At 26.2% G+C, this 23,164-nt stretch overlaps 2 protein-coding genes across 4 annotated transcripts; one reads left to right on the top strand and one right to left on the bottom strand.

Moving 5' to 3' along the window:
• Positions 1 to 402: 402 nt before the first annotated feature.
• On the bottom strand, positions 403 to 9,464 carry LOC129957476 (bcl-2-like protein 1). Of its 3 annotated transcripts, none has more exons than XM_056069796.1 (5): positions 9,194 to 9,464; positions 7,254 to 7,585; positions 5,648 to 5,765; positions 2,404 to 2,631; positions 403 to 1,805 (listed from the first exon to the last, which is right to left on the bottom strand). In XM_056069796.1, the coding sequence occupies exons 2-5, from the start codon at positions 7,499 to 7,501 to the stop codon at positions 1,695 to 1,697; spliced, it is 705 nt and encodes a 234-aa protein (XP_055925771.1). In that variant the 5' UTR covers positions 7,502 to 7,585; positions 9,194 to 9,464; the 3' UTR covers positions 403 to 1,694. The 3 variants fall into 3 exon arrangements, with proteins under 3 accessions (XP_055925771.1, XP_055925772.1, XP_055925774.1); XM_056069797.1 differs by having other exon boundaries at positions 9,224 to 9,464; XM_056069799.1 differs by lacking the exon at positions 9,194 to 9,464 and adding an exon at positions 8,932 to 9,067.
• A 1,514-nt stretch (positions 9,465 to 10,978) lies between these two features.
• On the top strand, positions 10,979 to 23,027 carry LOC129957540 (tRNA N(3)-methylcytidine methyltransferase METTL6-like). The gene is made up of 5 exons (XM_056069894.1): positions 10,979 to 11,533; positions 13,110 to 13,244; positions 15,889 to 16,059; positions 18,490 to 18,631; positions 22,821 to 23,027. The coding sequence occupies exons 1-5, from the start codon at positions 11,312 to 11,314 to the stop codon at positions 22,991 to 22,993; spliced, it is 843 nt and encodes a 280-aa protein (XP_055925869.1). The 5' UTR covers positions 10,979 to 11,311; the 3' UTR covers positions 22,994 to 23,027.
• Positions 23,028 to 23,164: the final 137 nt, after the last annotated feature.

Raw genomic sequence — 23,164 nt, 5'->3', positions numbered from 1 at the left:
TCAAATACATATTTAAGTTTTAAAACATATGTAATAAATTTTTTGTAGTATATTTTGTATATTTTATGTAGTATATATTTTGTATGTTATGTAGTATATTTTGTTTCATATGTAGTATATTTTGTTAAAATTAGTAGACAATACATTCAATCAACATTTGATTGTATTTTAAATATATTATTTATTATTGCACAATATTATCTGCTACGGTCTCACAGTATTGAAACGAAATAGACAATTCATATTTCATAAGACTGAAGACACACACACACACACACGCACGCACGCACACACACACATATATTTGCTCGAATAAAAAGATTCCCCAAAATATTTTTATATTTATCATCTGCACTTTCTTTTAAACACAGAGTTATGAAGAAAAGAAAATTATTAGCCACATTTAAAACAATTTTAATTTTTTATTAAGAAATAAAAAAAAAGCATACATAACAAAGGACTCAGTTGAAATACATGCATCAAAAATGTACAAATGACATGAAACAAGAAGCAACAAACATCTTTACAAAACAGATGACTTCTCAAAAATTTGACTCAGCAAAACAAAAGTGTTTCTTTCAGGAGAAAATAAATATCAGCTTTTAAAATACAAAAATATGAGAAACATACAAATATAAATAATTTGTACATCAAAAGTTTGATTATGAATTCAAAGACGGATTCTTTAAACAAATTTCTTTATAAAAATGAGATTATATAACCCTCACGATAATGAGAAACAGTCTTTAAAAATACTTAGAAGATTTACGACCACTCTTGCAATATAAAAATGCAAAAGTGATTCTCAGTTTCTGTCCTTTTACGAAATGACTAAATTCTACATTGAAATTTTTGTTATGACAGAGAAGGGAGGGCAATACATGAGAACAACAGTCTGAAATATAACAACATATTCATTAAAATGATTTAATAAACACATGAGAATGAAATTTAAGTTCTGCAAACAAATAAATAACACAAGAATGGAGATCACAATTTCCAGAAAATATTAACAAAAGCAAAATTTTTATGAATTAAAATTATTTATCAGAATACATTTATATACATAAAAGAATGACTTTACAACTTCTTTCAAAGCTGAATGCTTCTCTTAATACTGATTTGTGCACATATCTGTATTCAATAAGCTCAAAATTAAAGTACAAAATTACAAAGACGATTAGAAAAAAAAAAATTGCTACATACATAGAATAGTTAAAAACGAATGGCTAAAAATTCTTTTAATGCAAAAAATAATTCATTTCACAAAAAGAAATCCAACTATCACCAAATTAAACAACAATAAAATTTATATTTGATTTTACAAAATAAGTAAACTCTGCTTATAATTTTTTTAAGGCTGCTGGATATTTAATAGAATTTTTAAAATACTATGAAGAATACAAACTTTTCTCTCACTATAAAGTTTAAAACAAATATTTTTGATCTGTGTACAAAGTCTTCTGCACAAAAATAGTATACTAGGTAGTAAAAATCAAGTATAAGATAATTAGAAACTCAACACTCATTTCATGAACATTTTGTTTTTGACTTCCGCAATTCATGAGTAATTTTACATATGGCAATATTCTGGTAATACAATCCAATAAACAGAAAGAAAAAAATAAATGAAATTAGTAAACAAAAAAAAATGGCAATGAATTATTCATTCATGCAAAAGTCTTGTGACCTTTTTAACTGTTCCATTTGTACAAAATAAAGCAACCTACAGCACAAATGCCTACAGCTGCACCAATTACAATATACTGACCATTATTATTGAATGTGTGTTTGATTGCTTTTTCCTGAAAAATAAATAAATAATGATGAAACATATTACAAACACAAATAACACATTTTAGTAACAAATTAACTTCAAAATTATCTAACGTATCTGAACAAAAATTCCAATGCTTATTCAAGAAGCAAAATTCTCTTAGAACCATAAAAGAAAAGAAAGCACAATTGATGGAAACAATTATTTGAAAGGAAATGGTAACTGTAGTTTCTTTTCAAATACTTTTCACTTCAAAAGAGATATCTCATTTCATATTTTGTAGACCAGGAACAGGAAATAATATATCACAAATGAATATTTAAATTTTGAGTTTTTCAACATATAAATTTCATAAATATTTTGTGACAAAGAACCCTCGTCATTTGCCCTAACTTCTTGTTTGTAACAATAAATTACTCAACATTTTTTTTTTTTTTTTTTCATATTTCCTAATTGAAAAAAAAAAAAAAAAAAAGTATGCCTGAGACTTTAATTGAAGCAAATATGTAAACAATTCAAATGCCCAAGCTGTTACCAAATGCTGGTTAACAAATTCAGTCTGATTTTCATCAATATAAGCATTTTATAATAGATTTTTAAGAAAAATTACAAAAATTAACACTTACCCATCCACCATGTCTAGCAACCCAGGCACACACACGATTTACGATGTACTGTATAGCCCATTTAAATAACTTGATGCCAATGTCTTTCAGCTGTGATTTAACGCATTTGATGAGAACATCAGCACAAAAGTAAAATAAAGCAACCACATTATATTTGTTAACACCTTGTCTAAAAACTTCTTCCAATATTGTATAGAATCCTTGATAATTAATGGTAGATAAATTAACCTGAAAAGTGCAAAATATTTCATTATTTTTCAATAAGGAGCTAGAGTGCAGACAGAAATTAATTTATAAAAACTTAATTGATTAAGAAAATGCTGTTTTATTTTCTTTATTACCTAATAAAATGCTATTGTCTGCTTTGGAAATACATGATTTTACTTTTCGTATAAAGTATCTAAACATTTTAAAGTTTATGACTGACTTAATGCCATCTAATAAGTTAATAGGCCCAATCTCATGCATGTATGGACATATCAGTTAAATGACTAAGCACATTCAGAGTCAAACGTATAATGAAAATCAGGACCAGCTAAATATTAATTTTTGATCAATGAAATGAGAAAATCTTCCTAAAACCTAAGGTGAGTATTACAAACTTAGAATGAACCATTAGATTTTCTTGTAAACATACCTAAAAACATACATACAAAGCTAATCTCAAGTGGTTCTAGGTTTAATAGTTTTTTTTTTTAATTAAAAGATTGATTTAAAAAGATTTTTTCTAAAAATTAATAAAATTGAAAGGAAGTTTTGTTCTTGATGAAAGATTCTTATTTATTTTTTACTGTCACCTGCCCCTTAAAAAAGATTAAAACAATCCTGCATGGAACCAGTAACACATATAAACACACAAAAAGAGGTTAACAGAATATATACAAAAAATGTACAGTAAACTAAGTAGTAGCTTCGTAAATCTGGGTGATCTATAGCACTTTTACAAGACTAAAAAAGGTTAATAATTAGGAGCTCTACTTCCTTTAATAAGCTTAAACATGATAATTACTTCTGCCAAATTTGTCTCTTAAATCTGCCACCAAACAAATACATATAAATACGAATTAAGATAAAACTTTAGTAAAAAAAGAAATATCGCAGGGTCTTGATTACTTCAATTTGTATGATTTAATATTTATTGAAAAAAATTCCAAATCTGAAAATATTTCATATGTAATTTAAAGGTTGAAATTCTTTTATTAATTTAAATATATAATTCTTTTGTTTGTTGTTGTTGTTTCTGATCCCAGGTTGTATATAGCCCAGCTATACCACCTCCATGAAACCAAAGATCTCTAAAAAGTCCAAAAACAATAGCGGATCCCTTAAAATCTCAAAAACAGTAAATTTAAACGTTTAAGAATATGATTAGGAGAGGCTTTATCTGCCTTGCACCAAGGACATTCAGCAAAAATCCTCCGATCATGTTAGAAAGTGAAGGATTTGGTGTGTCCACTCAAAAAATGAGACAGAGCTGTTTGCTGTTTTCTACATATATCCCGACGATGACACCAACTGGGACTCTTACCAAAGTACCAAGGATGAGCAGGCGGGACTCACCAATGTGCATTCGACCCCATCTTTTTGACAAAGGAGATTTCAAAATAAGTGTTACATCACCATGAAATATGTCAGCTGAGGCTGTCTTGGCTAAGTTATCTGCTATCTCATTACCATTTAAACCAACAAGTGAGGGGACCCATTGAAAGTGTACAGTGTTCAGCGGAGAGCCTGGCAATAAGGTCTAAGATATTCATGCTAATCTTTTCCCCCACTTTCACTCAATGAGAAAGGTGCTGTATAGAGGCATGACTATCCGTTAAAATCCAAATGTCTCCGAAGACAATTTCAGAGGATGTGTCGATATATTGAAGTCCCTTATAGATTGCAATAAGTTTGGACCTGAATACAGAACAGTTGTCAGGATTTCTAATCAAAATATCAGTAGCTCCTTCAGGAGTCTCAATGTGTACGCCACTACCAGAAACGCCATCATCTCCTTTACTGCCACCAGTCTACATTTTCAGAGCTGAAGATGGAATGCTACGAATTGTTTCCAGAGACATTTGTCTAGTAAATTCAGGCAATTCTGATTTTTTGTTAACCTTGGCCAAGAGATCAGTAAGGAAATGAAATTGATCAGGGTCAAACTTAAAATTTCAATAAGGCTTTAAAGAATGTGGTTCCACATCTCCAGAATGTAGACCCACTTCTTTTGCGAAAGAAAAAGGATCATGTTTCTTTAAACCCTTATTATTATGCCATGAATGAAGATAAGCAGAAGTAAGAAAGATGTAATTCTAAATAAATTTTTTTTTTATTGTTTAACCAAGTTCATTCTTAGCCAGGAATTTAACATGTTTGTTCAATAATAATAATACAAAGCAAAAATAAATAATATTTAACTAAAGCAAAATTTTTCTATCAAATTTTTATTTAGATGCCTAGTGTATTTTTATATAACAGCAGACTGATTGCAGTAAACTATTGAATAATCAATTGCTAATTACTTTTAGGACCTAACAGTAATCCTTAAACCCCAACATGATGGAATCAACTATTTCTGATTTTCAATTCAAAACCAGACAACTCATATCTATATTTTCTTACACATTCAAGCATAAAATGTTCTTAAAATTTTAAAGATAACATTAAATATAAAAACATTCAGGTCATTCATAGCACATTTTTTTGGAACCTAAAAACTGCAAGATAAAAATAATTGGGTATTTAGAAAAACAGTAATACTTTTGGAAATCAAGTAACAATCTAATAATGAAGCTAACAAGCTAATAATAATTATGAATATTTAAATATCTAAATCTATTTTGATAATATAAATTATCATCTTAATTTTTTTCAACCACTTGGGGAAATTTGAGAATTTATGAACTTTTGAAATTTTTTGGAAATTAATTTTTAAACTTATACAGAAAAATAGTTTTAATTTAATTTTCTATGACAGTAAAAAAAAAAAAATAATAATAATAATAATACCAATATTTTATTTTTGAGAATGATTTAAGACTTCAATCAATTTATTTAATTCTGATTTTGCAATTAAAAATATAGATTTTTCAAAATTTTAAAAAATAAATTTTATTTATTAAGTTGTATTCTTAGTACAGGAAAATTCATTGAGACTTCTTTGAAAAAAAGACTAAGGCAAGGTATTTTGTCTTGAAGTTTTTATTAAGAAAATTAAGAAATTAAATTAAAAATTTCAAGCAATTCGGATACATACCTTATCAGCTTCCTCTTTTATGCGCTGTCTTTCTCTACTTTGGGCAAATTCATTAGCTATTTCTCGAATGGTAGCCCCAATAATTCGAGAGCTCTGTATTACAAAGGGACTTTCACCACTAAAATAAATAAAATAATAATAGAACAATGAAAAAAAAATATTGCGTTTGGTCTAAATAACTACATTTCAAAAAATATCTCAGAATAACATTTTTTAATGATAATAAAAAGAAAATTGAATATTATTCCCACATTTACATTCCAAAAAAATGTAGTAGTATGATGCTTTATGAATAATAATCTAGAAATAGTGAATCAGTTTCAACAGACAAGAAACCCATTTGAAAATATATATCGATAACTGAATGCTTTTATTATTTTGGTCCTTAGTATATTTTAAAACAATTCTTGATCATTTTTCTTAACTCAGCATTAAACATTATGCAGTTGGTAGCTTGAGCAGCAACTGGAATCAGATTCCATTACCTTTTTTCAAAATGAAACAACCGAAAAGTTTCAATGATTCCCTCTCCAAATTTACAAAAAATAGTTCAAAATCCCCTGCATCACCCAAATTTGTACATGATTATTAGAAGAAAATCCATGATCTCATGTAAAATTTCTAATTTTGACATTAATTACATTAAAAGAGTCAATATAATTAGAAACAGTGTTTTCGGATAAGTGCAAATTCAAAACACTTGAAAATCCTATATATTTAAAAGTTCATAATAAAAAAGTTATCCCTAAAAGCTAGAGATAGAAAATTATTAATTGATGATAAATAAATATGCATACAATATTATTTATTTGAAGCATTTGATTGAAATATTTTAAATCAATAAAACATTGATTTTTTTTTTTTTTTTGTAACAATATTAATATTACTTAAAACTCAAGATTTATTTTCTCAAAATACATTGTTATTTGCAGTCATACCTCAAATTTCAAAACAATATAGAAAAGCAAGAACAATTATCATGGATAAAACTGAAATTCCACTGTAAACTGAATAAAACTGAAATGTTATGTTAGGTATATATGGGATATGAATGTACATGAGAGTATATCCCAAGAAAGAAGTGATGTAATTTTAATAATTTCAAAAGAACCCACTCTAAAAGTAAAGAAAAAAAAATGCTTTAGAAATATGACAACAGAAGCAGATAAGCTGAATGTCTTTCAGGATTTTAACAAATGTTACCAGATAATGAAAGTAGTTACATAAAGGATCTGAATATGCTTGATAATAAATGCCAAACATTTTTATCAAAAATAAGTAAATAAATTCCAAAAAAAAAAAAAAGAAAAAAAAGAAAGAAAGAAAAACATATTAATCACATAATAATTAATACTAAATAAAAACAGTTTAATATAAATAGTTAATTAGTATTTTTATAGAAATGCCACAACTTAGGCTGATTTCCTGAACAGATTTAACAAATATTAAAAACTCTGAAAAAAGCAATAGCTGCAAAGTTTTTGTCTCATGAAAAATTGATGACTTTAGAAATCCTGAATTAAAGGGACTAAAAGAAAAATTTTCATTAAAAAAACACATCTAAAATGTGTGAAACAAATGCATTGTATTTTATTAATAGACTTACCCAACATGATGCAGTGCATGAGCAAAATTTTCATCAACATAATGATGAGCTGCAGAACTGTGATCGTTCTGCAGTTCATTTTCTTCTAGGATTTCCTCAGCTACTTCTTCAAGAATTTCATCAGGCACACCTTCTTCTTCAAATTCTTCATGTACAAAGTTTTGGAACACACATCTTCCCACTGCAATTTCCTCAGCAACATACACTGGTACAGCCATGCAGGTGGAAAGAAGAATTGGTGTAGTCATGAGTTCATTCAAAATGATTCACAACACACTTTCAAGACAGATAATCATTTAAAGCAAAAATCCCCTATACTGTTGTACAGAAACCTGAAAAGAATAATGAATGCATTATGTTTATTATAATAATGAACTTTTTTCCTTTAAAAATACATTTCATTATGATGTAGGTTATAACTAAGCATACATAAATACAATTAGAAAGCATTTAGTTAATTAAATAACAGTTGACAACGATGAATGTATTTCATTTCAAAATGTCATTTCCACGATATAAAATTACAGAAATTTTTACATTAGCCTTTTCTCCCCCCCCCCCTTCCCTTAAGCTGCAGTTAGAGTTAATCAATCCTCTAGTGCTTATGCAATATTAATTTTTCCCCAAAATATACATGGTTCAGTTTTAATTTTTAAAATATAACAAAAAAATCAATATAAATACAAATTTTTTACAAAAAATAATGTATATTATATTAACACTTATAATAGATTAAATATTTTAATTTATATTTTTAAAAGTACAATCAAAACTAATAAAGGGCTATTTGGAAAATACTACATTATAAACAATATTTATTTCTAATACCTCTATAATCAATCCAACATTAATCTATTAAACTAAAGGAGAATGAAAAACCAATAGGTGTTACAGGCTTTTAAAAATATAAGTTACATTAAAAGAAAATATTTTAGCAAGGAAAGAAAGTTGGAATGAAACAACTATAAGAACAAAATATTTTACTAAAAATTTTTCAATATTCCTAAACATTATTTTGAACAACAACTTTAAGAAAGCCATTATAATTTTATTAAAAATCAGATTTTCTTTGTAATGCAGTTAGAATATGAAACTAATTAAAAAATAACTATAAATTAACAATTAAAGCATATTTTTACTACAACTTGATTTTTTTTATTCAGCTTGCACATAAGTTAAAAAAAATAATAAAAAAAAGTAGTTTTCAAAATATACAGGCATTAAGATAGAAATTTATTATTTCCAAATCAGATTTTCAGCAATGTCTTAAAATTCTCGAAAACAAGTTAAAACAATAAATATAATCACAACAGTCAGATTGTTTAAGAAACATAGTAATTTTATCAATACATTCAACATAAAATAGTGCAATAGTATTATAAAGAAATTAGTTTTAACTTGAATGCAACAATGAATTGTAAATCTTTCTCAAAAGTTTCATTGCAATATTTCTGTACAGATTTTTCAATTCTATTAACATTTATATAACTGCAATGATAAATTTATTTAACACTACACATTAAAAAAAATCGACAAATCAACTTTAAAAGTAGTAAGTTTAATTTGACTTTGCTAGACTCAAGGTAGTTATACTAAAGCATTCAAATAAAAAAGCGTAAAAAAATATAAGAATTACTCTCTATCTGAAGAAATAAAAATTAGAATAAAAAAAACACACCTCTCATTTAGACATTTGAAAAACTAACCCATATGACAACTCCAAACAAATTTCTATACATCAGTCAATCCGTGTAAAATATTTTGAATATGTCACAAGGGGTACAAATGAAATGAAGTACGGATCTATAAGTAGATACTAGATTGCGTCATATTACGCAATAAACATTCAATCTTAACAAACTATCGAAGCTCCGATCCTTTCTTTATTTTCAACGGAGCAATGAATTCATATTAACACTTTAGTAACAAAATGTGCTTACCTGGTAACAATAAAAAAAGAAAAATTATACCTAATGAAATTTCCAATTTTTATTTTAATAAGAATTGTCCCGTAAAAAAGTTAGTTTTCATTGAACATAAACGTTGCACATGAAATAATTCTGTCAAGCGTCTTTAACTTTCATGTTACAACATGTAACTTCAAACAGAAACAACAGGTATTGTTGCTTTGTACCAGACACAATAACAATGCTTTCGAATGTTATTTGTCCAGACACTCCCGCTTTTACCAATCTCTATCCTCAGATTGGTTTCAATATAAGCATCTCAATGCCCACTCTTCTCCCTATGGCAAGGACGAATCCATCGCAAGCTGTATTTTTCGGAGGTAGGGACGTTTGAGAGAGAGGGGTATCCGGGCTAAGCATTATAATTTCTATGTTAAATTATATACTTTTATCGGTTTGATGGGTGTGAAATGGTATTTTAGGCGAATCTTAAGTCAACAGATTAGTTTAAAACATATTTTTCAGTAACATTTCAACTTATTGAAGAGATGATTGCTTAATACTAATTCCATTTCATCTTATATGAAAGATTATTTAATATAAATTCTATTTCATGCTTTATCAACTTTCTTTTGTATATTATTTTGGCACAGGAAATGCTAGATAAAAAAAAATAAGACAGTGTTTATCTTTCAGTACAAACAAAAAATTTAAGACTTCATTTTCTTCATATGACTTGTCATTTTTTTCTAATGTTTTTTTTTTTTTTTCCAGTTCTTTAGCTGTTTTTAGAGGATTCTGAATTTTTGTGATAATAATGAATCTTGAATTCTATTAAAAAATACTTTCAGTGTGACGAATGTTTCCCCTGCTACCACATACAAAACTCATGATTTGTGTAACCAAAAAAAGTTTAATATTAATGACTAATCATATATATCCCTTTACAAAAAAACTTTTTAATAGTATAGGGGGAGGAAATTTTATCTAATAGGCACTTTCATTGAAAAAAAAAAGATGAGCTTCATACAATTTATTTATTTAATTGTGTGAATACAATACCTTTATTTTCTGAGGAAAATTTGTTTTGCTAATATTTAATTGAGTGCGTTTGCCTTGATGTACTCAGAACTAGCATCTATTTTTAGAATTTCTAAGCTCAGAAATCCAACTTGTGCTTTAATTTTCCTTGATATGTATTAATGAACAGCAAAACAACGATGTTTATAAAGTTAAGAAATACCCATTTGATTTAAAAGTACATTAATAGGAGATAAATTAAAATGTAATTTCTCTCACTCACTACAGTAACAATATTGTTTCTAACAAAAAATGATGCAAAAGCAATGATAGAGATATTCTCAGTGGGAAACAATTCATTTAAATCGCTTGTTGCAAAATGTAAGCTATAGCATTTATTGCGAGCGCACCTCTCATTCTCTAACATTTCTACCTCGAAATGTATGGTTTGTGGTGGATTCGCCCACTCCATAGACATAAGAGTGGCGATTGAGACGCTAGCCATTACAATAGAAATAGGCTACTGCTCCGACATCTAGTGGTAAAAAAATGTAAAATATATTTGGGGGGAAGGTATTTTTTCCTGAAACAAGTTTACAAGTTCCATAAAAACAAATTCCTATATTTTTTTTAGTAAAATTTAAACAATCGTTGAAAGTAAAAATAGAATAGAATTGGGAAAGCATATCACCGAAATGCACATTTTTCACTCCGATAATCGGGACATTCTCTTCTTCTATTTCAAGAACAACAATTAAGGTTTAATTTCAAGAAAAACTTGTGAATAAAATTTTTATCTAGCATAAGACAGTAAAAATATACTTCAACTTCAAAGCACGTGAAGCATCGTTTTTGATTCAAATTAGGTAAACAAATTGGTGACGTCCTGAACGTAAGAAACCCCCGAATACACGTGAGGTGCAAAAAATCGTTTGTAGTTTTGAATTTTTAATTGAGAATGCAAATAAAGTGAATGTGTATCTCAATTTTTTTCTGTGTTGAATTTTTTTAAATTATTTGTTTTTTCTTGATTGATTATAATTACTGATAAAATGCACTATATTATCGAATATGTCAAATTTACTATGTTAATAATATAATCGGGGTTCTAAAGAAACAAAAACTATCAAGATGCAACCAGATATTTGTGGCCATTATGCTCGCAAATTGAGCGGCGAAGAAATAGAACAGCTATCTAAGGATAAAGTTTTGTTAACTGAATTCAAACGAAATAAGTTAGAAGCTGAAGCGAAGAAAAACTGGGATTTATTTTATAAGCGAAATAAAACAAATTTCTTTAAGGATAGGCATTGGACAAAACGTGAATTCGAAGAACTCGCCAATATATCCAAAGTAAGTAAAAATACTTCTTATTAAGCTGTAAGATTCAACTTTTTTTAAAAAAAAATCTGCTCTCAAGTACAAGTGGAATATTTGGAATGTAATTGCAGTTGTTTTATTGGCAAAATTTACAGACTTTTTTTTATAAATATCAAATCTTAATCAAGGTCTAGAGTAAATTTTTTTTTCTGACCAACTATCTTATGAAAGTCTAATTAAATCGGTAAATGATAAAGTTGAATAATTTATCTAATTTATTTTTTCAAAGTGCCATGTACTAATTGTTTGTAGTATTTAATCTTTTTTTTAAGTACATTCCTAAAGATTAATTGAAGAGTTTGTTGATTTTTTTTTTTCTCGAAAGAATATTTCAGTTCCACTTAAGGGCAATCATGAGTAAGGACATTAAATGTATGGCAAATTCTAACATTTTTTTTTTTTTCTGTGTGTGCATGTGGGTTATGCAAAAGAAATATCAAATAAGGAAATTTTTCTTAATTTTAATCAATTTTATCAGTCAGTTACTTAAAACTTTATATCCTGTTTCTTATAACTTGTGTGTAGCTTTATGATGAAACTAAAAAAATTAAGTACAGCTTTTATTATTAGTCAAATTTTAATAATTAATCAATTTTTTCTTTCTTATTCTATTGCAAATTCTCTCAAATATACATACCAAAGTTTTTAATCATATAATTTCAAAGAAAATATAAACTGAAAATGGATCTCAATGAAAATATCTATTTATATATATTTATTAACCCTGGGAAAATTAAATTATCATTATTATATTCCTACTGCCTTTGGTGTGGCTTTTAAAATATAAATATAATAATTTAAAATTTATTCTGTATTACAGGATAAAACTAACAAAAATAAAATTGAATGATTAAATGGTAAATATATAAAATGTAATGATAAATTATATGATTAAAATTGAAATGTATGCAAAAAATAGTTTAGTTGAAAAATTAAATGCAAATTTTATTTTTTTCATGTAAATGAATGCAAGAGCACGAGAAAAAAAACCCCATTTATGGTGTATATGGTTATTGTATATGCATATCACAAAAAGAAAAAAAAAAAAAGTATGCTGTGTAATTAGTGGCCCCTACTCCAAACTAATATTTTATAAGTAATATTACTATTTATGGCTAGAGGAAGGAAAATTATTAAAATAGTTGATTAAATAATGGAATGTATATGATTGTCACTGAAGTAATGGAAAATTCTAAATGAAATTTACAATTATTTATTAAAGTTGAAAGAAATATCACATAAGAAAACCAATTAAAACTTTATTTTGTGAAAATTATTTTTGTGTAATAATGTTTTCTGAAACCCCTCTTATGTTTGTCATAATTAAAAAACTTGTTTTATTATCCATCATTTTATTTTATTATTAATTTCAGGTTTAGCCTTTCTAATTCACCTCTAAAGCATATTTGTACCATATTTTGTCTCTTTTAGTCGTCATTTGTCAAGTGTCAATAAATACATACACAGCTTGCATTAATATCATTAAGAATTATAGTTTTAAAATATTATAATATAAACATGCTTTTTAAATAATTTTTATTCTTTAAAGGATAATAAACAGAAACCTGTTTTATTAGAAGTTGGTTGTGGTGTTGGCAACTTTATATTTCCTTTGATTTCTGAAGGAACGTCATTCTTCATCCATGCTTTTGATTTCTCACCTCAAGCTATAGATTTACTTAAGGTAAAATAGGTTCTGAATTTAATATGATTGTTTTCTCAACTTTTTTAGCATTATGTAATTTGTATTTTTTTTCCATTTTTATATTAGCTGAGAATGTAGCATTTTTGAGGACCACAAAAAGTTAACTTCATTATACATGCCTTTTATATACTAAATATGTATTGAAATAAGATTTTTGTTGTTTTTGTAAATATTGACATGGTTTCATATTTTAATAACTAAGAATAATTTATTTAAATTGATCGTTTGTAGTAATCAGTATGATTTTTCATGCAATTTTATCCTGGTCAACTTTTGTGACCATCTGATTAGCTGGGAATATTGGGTGCATTCAGTAAAGTCTCTTATGCATTGCTTATATTTCTGCTTTCTTCGGCTACATATTTTTAAGCATCAAATTGTGAGAGATGTTAAAATGTAACCTTAAACTTATTCAGTTTGTTACAGTCAGTAGATGAAGATAATACAGACTTACAGAATAACTAGGCATTTTAGAACACCATAAATCAGCTGGCAGTGTATGAATGAACAAACATTTTACACATTTCTTAAATATTCTAAAGAATATAAAACTGATAAAATGTGAAATGAACCTCTAATGGAAGAAGAAGACACTGTATCAGAAAACATGGCTAAGATAATATTTGATGGCAGATTAAATCAACATGATGAAAGCACATTTATTAAAGAGATTTCTGCTACATGCTGTGTATATTTAGAAGAAACCAATTATGCACATACATGTATAAAAATTCACATCTTTTGTGGCAGTGCTATTAAAAATGATAAAAGTATTTTTTGCATTTTTTGTTTCAAAACCAATAAACTATTTAAATAATGGAGCTGTCATGATATTTTCCCCTTTCTTTGCCTAAATAGTATTTGTCATTTTATATAATGCCTTGATAATATATGCAATACTTAAGGAAAGTATTTTTCATATTTAATATATATTTTATTTCAAGGTATTTAAGGAAAGTGTATTTCTCATATGGTATTCAATAAATTGCTTAAATATTCTAAAGAATGCTTGCATTTCATACATTGCAAGTAACATGCATGTGAGCCTTTCTCATGAAATCTAACATCTAAATTAGTATTATAGAAAAGGATAATTTTTTTTTTTTTTTTTTTTTTTTTTTTGGGAAAAAATGGCCCTGAGGTTTACATTCCGGCCTTCTAATGTGTATATATGGCAAGTTTCAGAACTTGTAGAAACTCATCACAAATATTTTTCTCTATTGTTATTGAGGATTGATAGTTCATTTGCTATTAACATTAGTTGAAATTTTTGTTGAATAATTTTAATTGCGTTTTTATAAGCATATTACTGAAAATGAATATATATCCGAATGACATGCATTTTCATACTTTAATAATTCTATAGATTTTCAGTTCCACAATTTAGAGTAAACTTGCCTCAACTTTTTAAGCTTGTAACTGATTTATGCCAAAAGAATTTTTAAAGTCATTTTTATTCCAAGATTATATATCATAACTCAAAATTAGCCAGAAAGCAATAATTATGATAAATCAAAGAATTTTATTGTCAGTCAATTATTAGTCATCTATGGCAACTAAAAATAAAAATCCAGTAAATTCGTAGTATTAATTTTTTCAGTCAGTTTTTTTTTTTTTTTTTTTTTTTTTTTGTAATTTGATGGTCATAATTTTCTTAACAAAATGGTTTTAATCAATATGTGATAGACTTTAAAACCATATTATTTTACCCTAGTACCATTAAAAATGCAACTAGCCTTTAATCTATCTTTTAATTTCATGGTAGTGGTCATGAAAGGTATTGTCATTTTCCAATTTGTAGTGCAAACTGCACAGATAATAAGCAGAATCTTTTCTCTTTGGCATTCAAATGATAGAAGAAAATGATATGATTAAATATTTCTTGAAACTATGAAAATAATTTAAGTTGAATGGCAACAATGAAATTTGTTATTGAACATTAGATAAAAAAATTTATTTAAAAATTTGTCAAATTTTTTTTTAAAGCATGACAATGAAATTGCTATAGTTAAAAAGACAATTTTTAAACTTTAAAAAGGTATAAAAATCCTTTTGTGCAGGGATATTTTCAAAATTATCACAAATAAATATTAAACTTTCCTTTAATATTTAAATAAAATTCAGTTATTAACATCTCTTACATTAGCATTTTTTTTTTTTTTTTTAATCCCTCAAATGAATACCAAAACGAGTTGTGATTGGACAATTCTTTTACTAAGCCTTTGAAAAAATGTTCTTAGTCATCATAGCTAGTTTTTGTATTTCTTAAATCTTTTCAAATATTTATAAAATCTTTAAATCACTATCAGGGTAGTAAACTCATATCTTCGCTATATAATCTGATAAATTATTCAGCTTTATTATAATGAAGATATTTTTAAAATCAAATAGAAATTTCTTAATATACTTGTTCTCCTCCCTGATCATGTTAGTTTACTATTCAAAGTTAGGATGATTTGACATTTATTTTTTTGTATATCAAATTATTGAAGTGTCATGAATTTTTTAATTTCAATAGCCCTTATGAATTTTTAAGACAAAGTATTTAGTAAATATTAGCTGAAGTTTTTTTTTGTTTTAAAATGTAAACTGAATTGTTGGAAATTTTTTTATTTATTTTCAGAAGAATAGCTTATATGACCCAATTACTTGTAATGCATTTGTCTGTGATATAACTCAAGAAATATTAAGTGAGAAAATTGCTCCAGAATCTGTTGATGTGGCTACCATGATTTTTGTTTTATCAGCAATTCATCCTGACAAGATGCCTTTTGTTTTAAAAAATATTTTTGAGGTAATAATTCATTTTCTTTTTGTGAAGAATAAATTATCTATCAAGTTTTGATAGATGTGTTAGTATATGTCTTGTATGGGTTATTTTGAATGTTTTTGAAGTTGATTTTAATTCTTAGTTTGATACTATTGTTTAAATTCAATCAATATTTGGAAAAATTATTTTACTTTTGATCTTAGCTTCCTGGATTTGTTAAATTTGGAATCTTTAAAATCTCTGGAATTGTAATTTGCCTTAAATTTTGGGGGGGGGGGGTACGAATTCCTGTTATAGTTTATCTTGTAAGTTTGTTTTATTAAATAGGCAATATTTTATGTATGTAAATTTTTCCTGTCAAATATTTATATTTTCATTAATTCTTTGTAGAAATCTCTATGTGAATTGAGACTATTAAACTCAAAAGCTGACAGATATGAATAAATAAAGCAAGTCCATGTATCTTGCAAGAAAAACTTCAGTTTTTACAGAAAAAGTATTTTCTTTTGAACTAATAAATAAAATTTAAAAAATTTAATTGATTCTAATATTTCTGCTTTTTTATTCTGACATTTTTCATGAATTTAAAAGGAATCTGTATCATAGTAATTATTTTCAAGACTGAAGATATTGATATCCCTATTTTTTACTGGAGATTTGTTGTCCTTTAAATGTCAATACTAAAAATGGCATCGATGAAACAAAATCCCCATAAGTAAGAAAAATTATGAGATTAATTTCATTTAGATTAAAAGGATGTATTAAAATTCTCTTGATTTTTTTTTTAGTAGCTTTATTTTATATTTTTACATTTGTTTAAAATAGGTGTTTTGAACATAGAGAAGGAAGTATTTGTCAATATTTTATATTTAACACCCATTTTTTTAGAAAAAGATTAATAAAGCTTAGAAAAGCTATTAAGTTGTCAATTATCAGTTTATTAACCTCCATTCTTTTATTGCAATACTATGAGCATGACTTATTTTAATATTATTTTTTGCTTCGAAATATTCAATAAGTTTTTTTTCTAGGTTATTAATTTATGTGTAAATGTCAACATTTATTTAAGAACTGTGCTATCTTATTCTGGTACCTATTTGTTAACACTAATTAGGAATAATAACACTAATAAGAAAGTATTAAAGAATATAAATTAATTTTAATTTATATTCTTTAATCCTTTCTAGCATGGGTCATTAAAACTTTTGAAATTTAATGCCATAAAAGAAACGAACATTGCTTGTGCTGCCATTTATTTTTCTAAAAAGAGACTAAATGCTATTTTCTGAGCAATTTTTGTGATTTTAAAGCCAATAATTTTTTATTTTTAAATTATTGTCCTTTTTGCGACCACCACCGCTGAAAGAGTTAAGTATTGATGATAGTAAAATGACACAATTATAATTGCATATTAATGTTATTTTGTAATTGAATGAGCTCATCCTTTTTTATTTTCTCATGTATGTTCAAGAGAAAGTATTGTAAATTTTTAAAAAATATTGAAATTTTGGGGATTTAAACATTTGTGAGCTGGGGTATAAGTGAAAGAAGAAAAAGAAGAAGAAAAAAAAGAAAAAAAATTTTTTTTTTTTTTTTTTTTTTTTTAGAACCCTGTCAGTTTATATAAATGTAAATATATTTCAAAAATGCAATTGAACTTAATAAATAAATTTTGATATGTAGTCTTCATATCATACATCAAAATTATAAATTTCTGTTAATTTTTTAAAATCTAATCCACCTATGGGAAGAATTACATTTTCAATTTTTTTTCAGTGTCTTCCTTCAAGTCATTAAAAATTTTACTTTTTGCCTGATGCCATCAAAATTATTGATTGGGAAAAGGAAATTTATATATTTTAAAAATATTTTGTAGATCTCAATGGGCTGTATTACATCAAATCAAATATTTTTGACCCTGTATCTTCAGTGATATTTCGTATGTAAAATAAAGCAAAGCTGGAAACAGTTTTTAACTTCAAAATTCAACAAGTTTCTTTTTTTAATTTTATGATTTGGCCTAATTTTTAAAGTAATACAATAAATTTTTGCCATATTGATCAGATATTGCATTTATCATTAAAAATAGACAGTGGCTTAGCAAAGGTTTATAGATGATTTGGTGTCTCAAATACAATATTTTCTACTTTTTTAAGCCAAAAAATGCAAATAAGAATGGGGGGGGATTTATTGCCATGCCCCAAACGTCTTTTTACCACACTGCAATTATTTTACCCATTTAGTATAAAACTGCAAAATTTATTTTACCCACTTAGTATAACTTTACCATCTCAAAGGTCACAAATGATACAATCAAGATGCATATCATACCCATTATATATTTTTAATTTCTTATAAAAACTAAAATTTAACTGTAATTTCAAGTTATTTAAAATTTGGGGAATCTTTATGATTATTAATAATATAATATATATATTCAATATAAATTTTCAGGTTCTACGACCAGGTGGTATGCTGCTAATAAGAGATTATGGCCTGTATGATCAAGCTATGCTGCGATTTGGCCCTGGTCATAAGCTTGATGAAAATTTTTATGTACGACAGGATGGCACTAGAGCCTTTTATTTTTCTGAGGGTAATTTGATAAAATTCCGTTTACTGAAATGCTATTAGAATTTGTTTCTCTAGTTACTGTGAATGACTGAATTTTCTTTTCATTACTTTCGGTTATTAATTATAGATGTTTCTTAATACATTTCTGATAAAATAATATTGCCTTCATTGATCCATTTCATTGCAACTGTTTGAATTTTTTTCACTTTAATTATATTGAACTTTTTTAGCAATAATAATAATTACATATCAGTTTTGAGAAGAAAATATATCGCATTCTATTCAAATTTATTTCTCTCCTACATATAATTCCATATATTTAAAATAACTGGCAAAACCAAAGACCTCCTAAAATCATTTGTGCAATATTTATTTTTTGTGAAATATAGTGGCATTTAATGTGTTATCAGTACTCACTGTTGCATAAAAACCATGCATTTTCTGTGGTGAAAATCTTTGATAGCCCTTCTGTCACAATTGCTGATTTGACTTTATGAACTTCTTTTTATAATAGCCACATTAAATATTTATGTGCCATTTCAACATTTGTTTACGAGCTGTGCAACTGCTGTACAAGAATTTTTATTATTACTATTTACCTTTGCTTATGGGCTGGTAAAACTGTTGCACCAATGATGAATTAGAAATTCCTTCCCTTCCCCCCTTCCCCTGGGTAAATTTTCCAACAGCACTCTAACTGCCTCATAAAATAATTTCACTATTGTATTGTAATCCATAAGGTCAAAAAATTTCTACCAGCAGAAATTTAAATTCAGTGTTGGACCTAATAAATTTTACGAGCCATATTTTGGTGTTTTTTTCTCCCCTTCCATAAAAGAAGAAATCTTAAGATGTATATGAAAAAAAAAAGGCTTTTTTACCCATTTCATAATTTTGCAATATCACTATTCCTGTATCAATAATGCTAATCTAATAGTGAATGCTGATCTATTTCAAGTATTCATGCACTTTAAAGCTTTATGATGATGACGATGAGCTTTTCAGAGGAAGAACTGAAATCTTTTCAGGACTAAAGCTATTTTAGTCAGGACTAAACTATTCTTGTCAGGACTAAAGCTATAAAGTGTTGTAATCTAGCACAATTATAATATTACTTTGAAAAGTAGTAATTTATAAACAAATTATCAATTATACTGACTTATATGAATGAGTGTAATCAACACTTGTATATTGTAGTCAGCCATGTGCAATTTTATTTTATTGAATTAAATTTTTTATTAATTACTAAAAATATAAACTAATTTAATTATTAATTGATAAATTAATAATTAAATTATTATCTTGATAATTATTTGCATCTAAGAAAATTTTTCATTGAAAAAATATATCTATTTTTAATTTAGTCACCAGTTATGTCACACTCTAAGTATATTTTTCAAAAAAGAGATACCTGTTATAAGTAATTGGAATCCTCAGCAAAAAATTATTTACGTATTAAACATTAAAAATGTAATGAAAGATGCTACTATTCGGCATCCAGCACCCACGCTCGCATTCATCTTTATTACAAGTATAGATATGGATGAAAGCTCATGAATACTTTGCCCTCGTACTATTCTCCATTTTATAATGCAAAATAAAGCTTTGCTAGCCTCTTCAATCTCAGTATCACAAGTCTGTGAGCATAGTTTATTGTTCAGAATGCTCTATGTGTATGGTGCTTGCATGATTGAAAATAAGATTTTCTTTTATTTTGTATGATATAACTAATCAAAGTTAGTTAGTGTGAAGATAGATAGTTATATAATAAAACACTAGCCGCCTTTGGCGACCAACTGGTTCGCCAATCTTAGTACTCATTAAACTTTTCAAGTAAATATTTTATGTAACTTGTCTTTTAATAGCTTCTTCATCAAAATATTTTTAAGCTACAAAATTTGAAGTCATATTATTAACTCATACTATTATAAAGGCCTTAAGCCGTAATATACTATCTCTCTAATTTTCTGTCAGCTCCGTAAAATTTCATTATTAAAGTGAAAATGGTTAAATTGCAATTAATATGAAAAAAATTTTTTTTTACTGAAACTGTTAATCTTTTTTTTAAATATCAGTATTGAAAACAGTTGATCAGCATTTGAATCTTATGTGTATTACAGAATGATTTTCATAATTTGTATAATATCTCAAGAATTATTCAACAAAATTTTCCCAGATTCGCCATGAAATTTAGTTTTACTTTCAAAAGGATTTAAATGATGTAAGTAACACTATTTTATTTTTTTCGGTATATAAATATACGTAAAAAAGTCCTTTGGTCCTAATTGAATCATATTCTGCGAAATAGTCTTGACACTTCAACTTTTAAGGAAGTAAATGGACTTTTCTGTCTTCTGCTATCAAATTTGCTCTGTTTATGAAATTTTGAATAGAATAGTTTATAGCAATCAACATTTGTATAATCTTAGTTATCATCTTTGAAATAGTAGATGAAGTGGTCTAAAATCACCCGTTTTTATTGAATAGTGATATTTAAATATTCATAAATCAGTCAGTTTTAGAGACTGAGTTGATTGAAGTTTTAACTCTTTTAATTTAAAATATTAGTATCTGAAAAATATCTTGTTAAATATGATTCACAGAGCAGAGGATCTAGATAAAAGTTAAACATTCTTCATTTATTAAAGCATTTATAGACTCATGTTACATACTATAATTATTTTCTTCATTTAGACTATCTTTATAGATGTATTTCTATTATTAAAGTTTTACAAATTAGCCATTGGGCCTTAAATTGAAAAAATATATATTAAACCATATTTGTCTCAAATAAAACTGATTTATTGAATCAATAATTTAGATATTGTAAAAGTCATAAAAACCTTTCTTTACATTTTCTTCTTAGAAAAAATCATATTTCATATTTATTTCATTTCATACAGACACTTGCTGAAAATTACATTTTTATATGTTTAATTTGCAATAATAGTTCATTTATGTTTTAATTTGAGCTTTTGTCAATATGATGGCAACATATTAAGAAAAGCTAATTTTTTCCCTTTCACTCATAATGTGAACATGCAAAAAATTATTCATTAGAAATAGAAATTTAATTTTTTGGTTAAAACATTAGTATCATTAAAAAGATAATTTTTTAATCTTTAATGTGCTGTAATATTTTTGGAAGTTATAAAGGAAAAACGCCAAAAATTCCCTTAATTTTTAATTAATTAAAATTCTAATTAAAAATTTGAAAAAATCGCTCCAAGGTGCACATTTCCGACCTCCAATGTATGTGCATGCCGAATTTGGTAGCTGTAGGTCAAACTGTCTGACCTGCAGAGCACCAACGCACACATTGAGCTTTATTATAAGTATAGATTACAAATATGAATTCATTATTAATAGTTTGCTATGAAAATTAAGGTTATGAATTATTTTCTGTATTCTACTGTTTAACTCAAACTTGCTCACTTAATTCAAGACCCACTGTGCAATAGATTTTATAAGTAGAGGAATAATTAATTTACTTATAGATGAACTTACTTTTCTCTGTAATTGAATAAAACAACTGACCATATTTTAAAATGACAAGTATTTATTTAGACATCTTAAAACTTTTCTGTTATCTCATTAGAGATTTTCACACATAGGTTAAGAGACAGAGGATCAAAATTCATTTTAAAAAGGTTTAATTTTTTTTCCTTAATTTTTGAATAAAAAGATTATCAGTTTTATCCAGTTCTATTAGTTATCCAGTAAAAATGATTAAAACCTACGATTTTATTGTGAAATGTTATTATCATTGCTTCATTTGCTTTTCCCCATCATTTTATGTCTCAAATCTATACAAAAAAATATTTAATCTATATGTTTTATTCAATGAAAATCCATTGTTATTGAAAAATGTGTGACTTCCACTCTCTAAAATTGTTTTCTTTCTGTGGGATAGCCACTTTCTAAAATTGTCTAACCTCCAAAACCCTGTTAGTTCAAGAATTAGTAACATTTTGCAGATTTAGGTGGTTTTCAAAATTTTAAACGTATTTTTCAACATATTTAAGATATTTTTTAATTCTTTATTTGTTTAAAAATCATTCGAACATTTAATATATATGTGAATTGCCTAAATGAATGTTTTTTTTTTCATATATATGTTTAGTATTTAAATCTTGAATTATGATATCCATATTACTATAAATAAAATTTAATATTTATTCAATCAAGTTTGACCACGAGTTTTCTTTCAGAATACCTTCAGAAGTTAACTACTGATGCAGGATTCATAGTTGTATTGAATAAATATGTTTCAAGAGAAACTGTTAATCGAAAAGAAAACATCTGTGTACCCAGAGTTTATATTCAAGGAAAATTTTATAAACCTGAACTGAACAATTTAAATAGTAAACCAAATGAGCTGTGAAAGAATCTGAAATAAATATTGTATTTTATTTTTATGTATTTGATTTCTTTTAATTCATATTATTATAATCAGTGTAGAAAATTATGAAAGAAGCTGAAGACTGTTATAAGAGCATTTTAAAATTGAGTATTAGACTCAATACATTATAAAATTGTATTGAGTCTTCTATTT

The sequence above is a fragment of the Argiope bruennichi genome, chromosome 11, assembly GCF_947563725.1.
Source record: "Argiope bruennichi chromosome 11, qqArgBrue1.1, whole genome shotgun sequence".
Classification (NCBI taxonomy): Eukaryota; Metazoa; Arthropoda; class Arachnida; order Araneae; family Araneidae; genus Argiope; species Argiope bruennichi.
The sequence above is the reverse complement of the archived record's forward strand: the minus strand, read 5'-3'. Positions and strand labels throughout refer to the sequence as shown.

Excerpts from the sequence above, each read along its gene's own strand:
- LOC129957476 (XM_056069796.1), bottom strand. The coding sequence starts at position 7,501 with ATGACTACACCAATTCTTCTTTCCACCTGCATGGCTGTACCAGTGTAT. Across the intron at positions 5,766-7,253 it reads CATGCACTGCATCATGTTGG|TGGTGAAAGTCCCTTTGTAA; the intron begins GTAAGTCTATTA and ends TATTTATTTTAG. Across the intron at positions 1,806-2,403 it reads TTGCTAGACATGGTGGATGG|GAAAAAGCAATCAAACACAC; the intron begins GTAAGTGTTAAT and ends TTTATTTTTCAG.
- LOC129957540 (XM_056069894.1), top strand. The coding sequence starts at position 11,312 with ATGCAACCAGATATTTGTGGCCATTATGCTCGCAAATTGAGCGGCGAA. Across the intron at positions 11,534-13,109 it reads AACTCGCCAATATATCCAAA|GATAATAAACAGAAACCTGT; the intron begins GTAAGTAAAAAT and ends TATTCTTTAAAG. Across the intron at positions 18,632-22,820 it reads AGCCTTTTATTTTTCTGAGG|AATACCTTCAGAAGTTAACT; the intron begins GTAATTTGATAA and ends GTTTTCTTTCAG.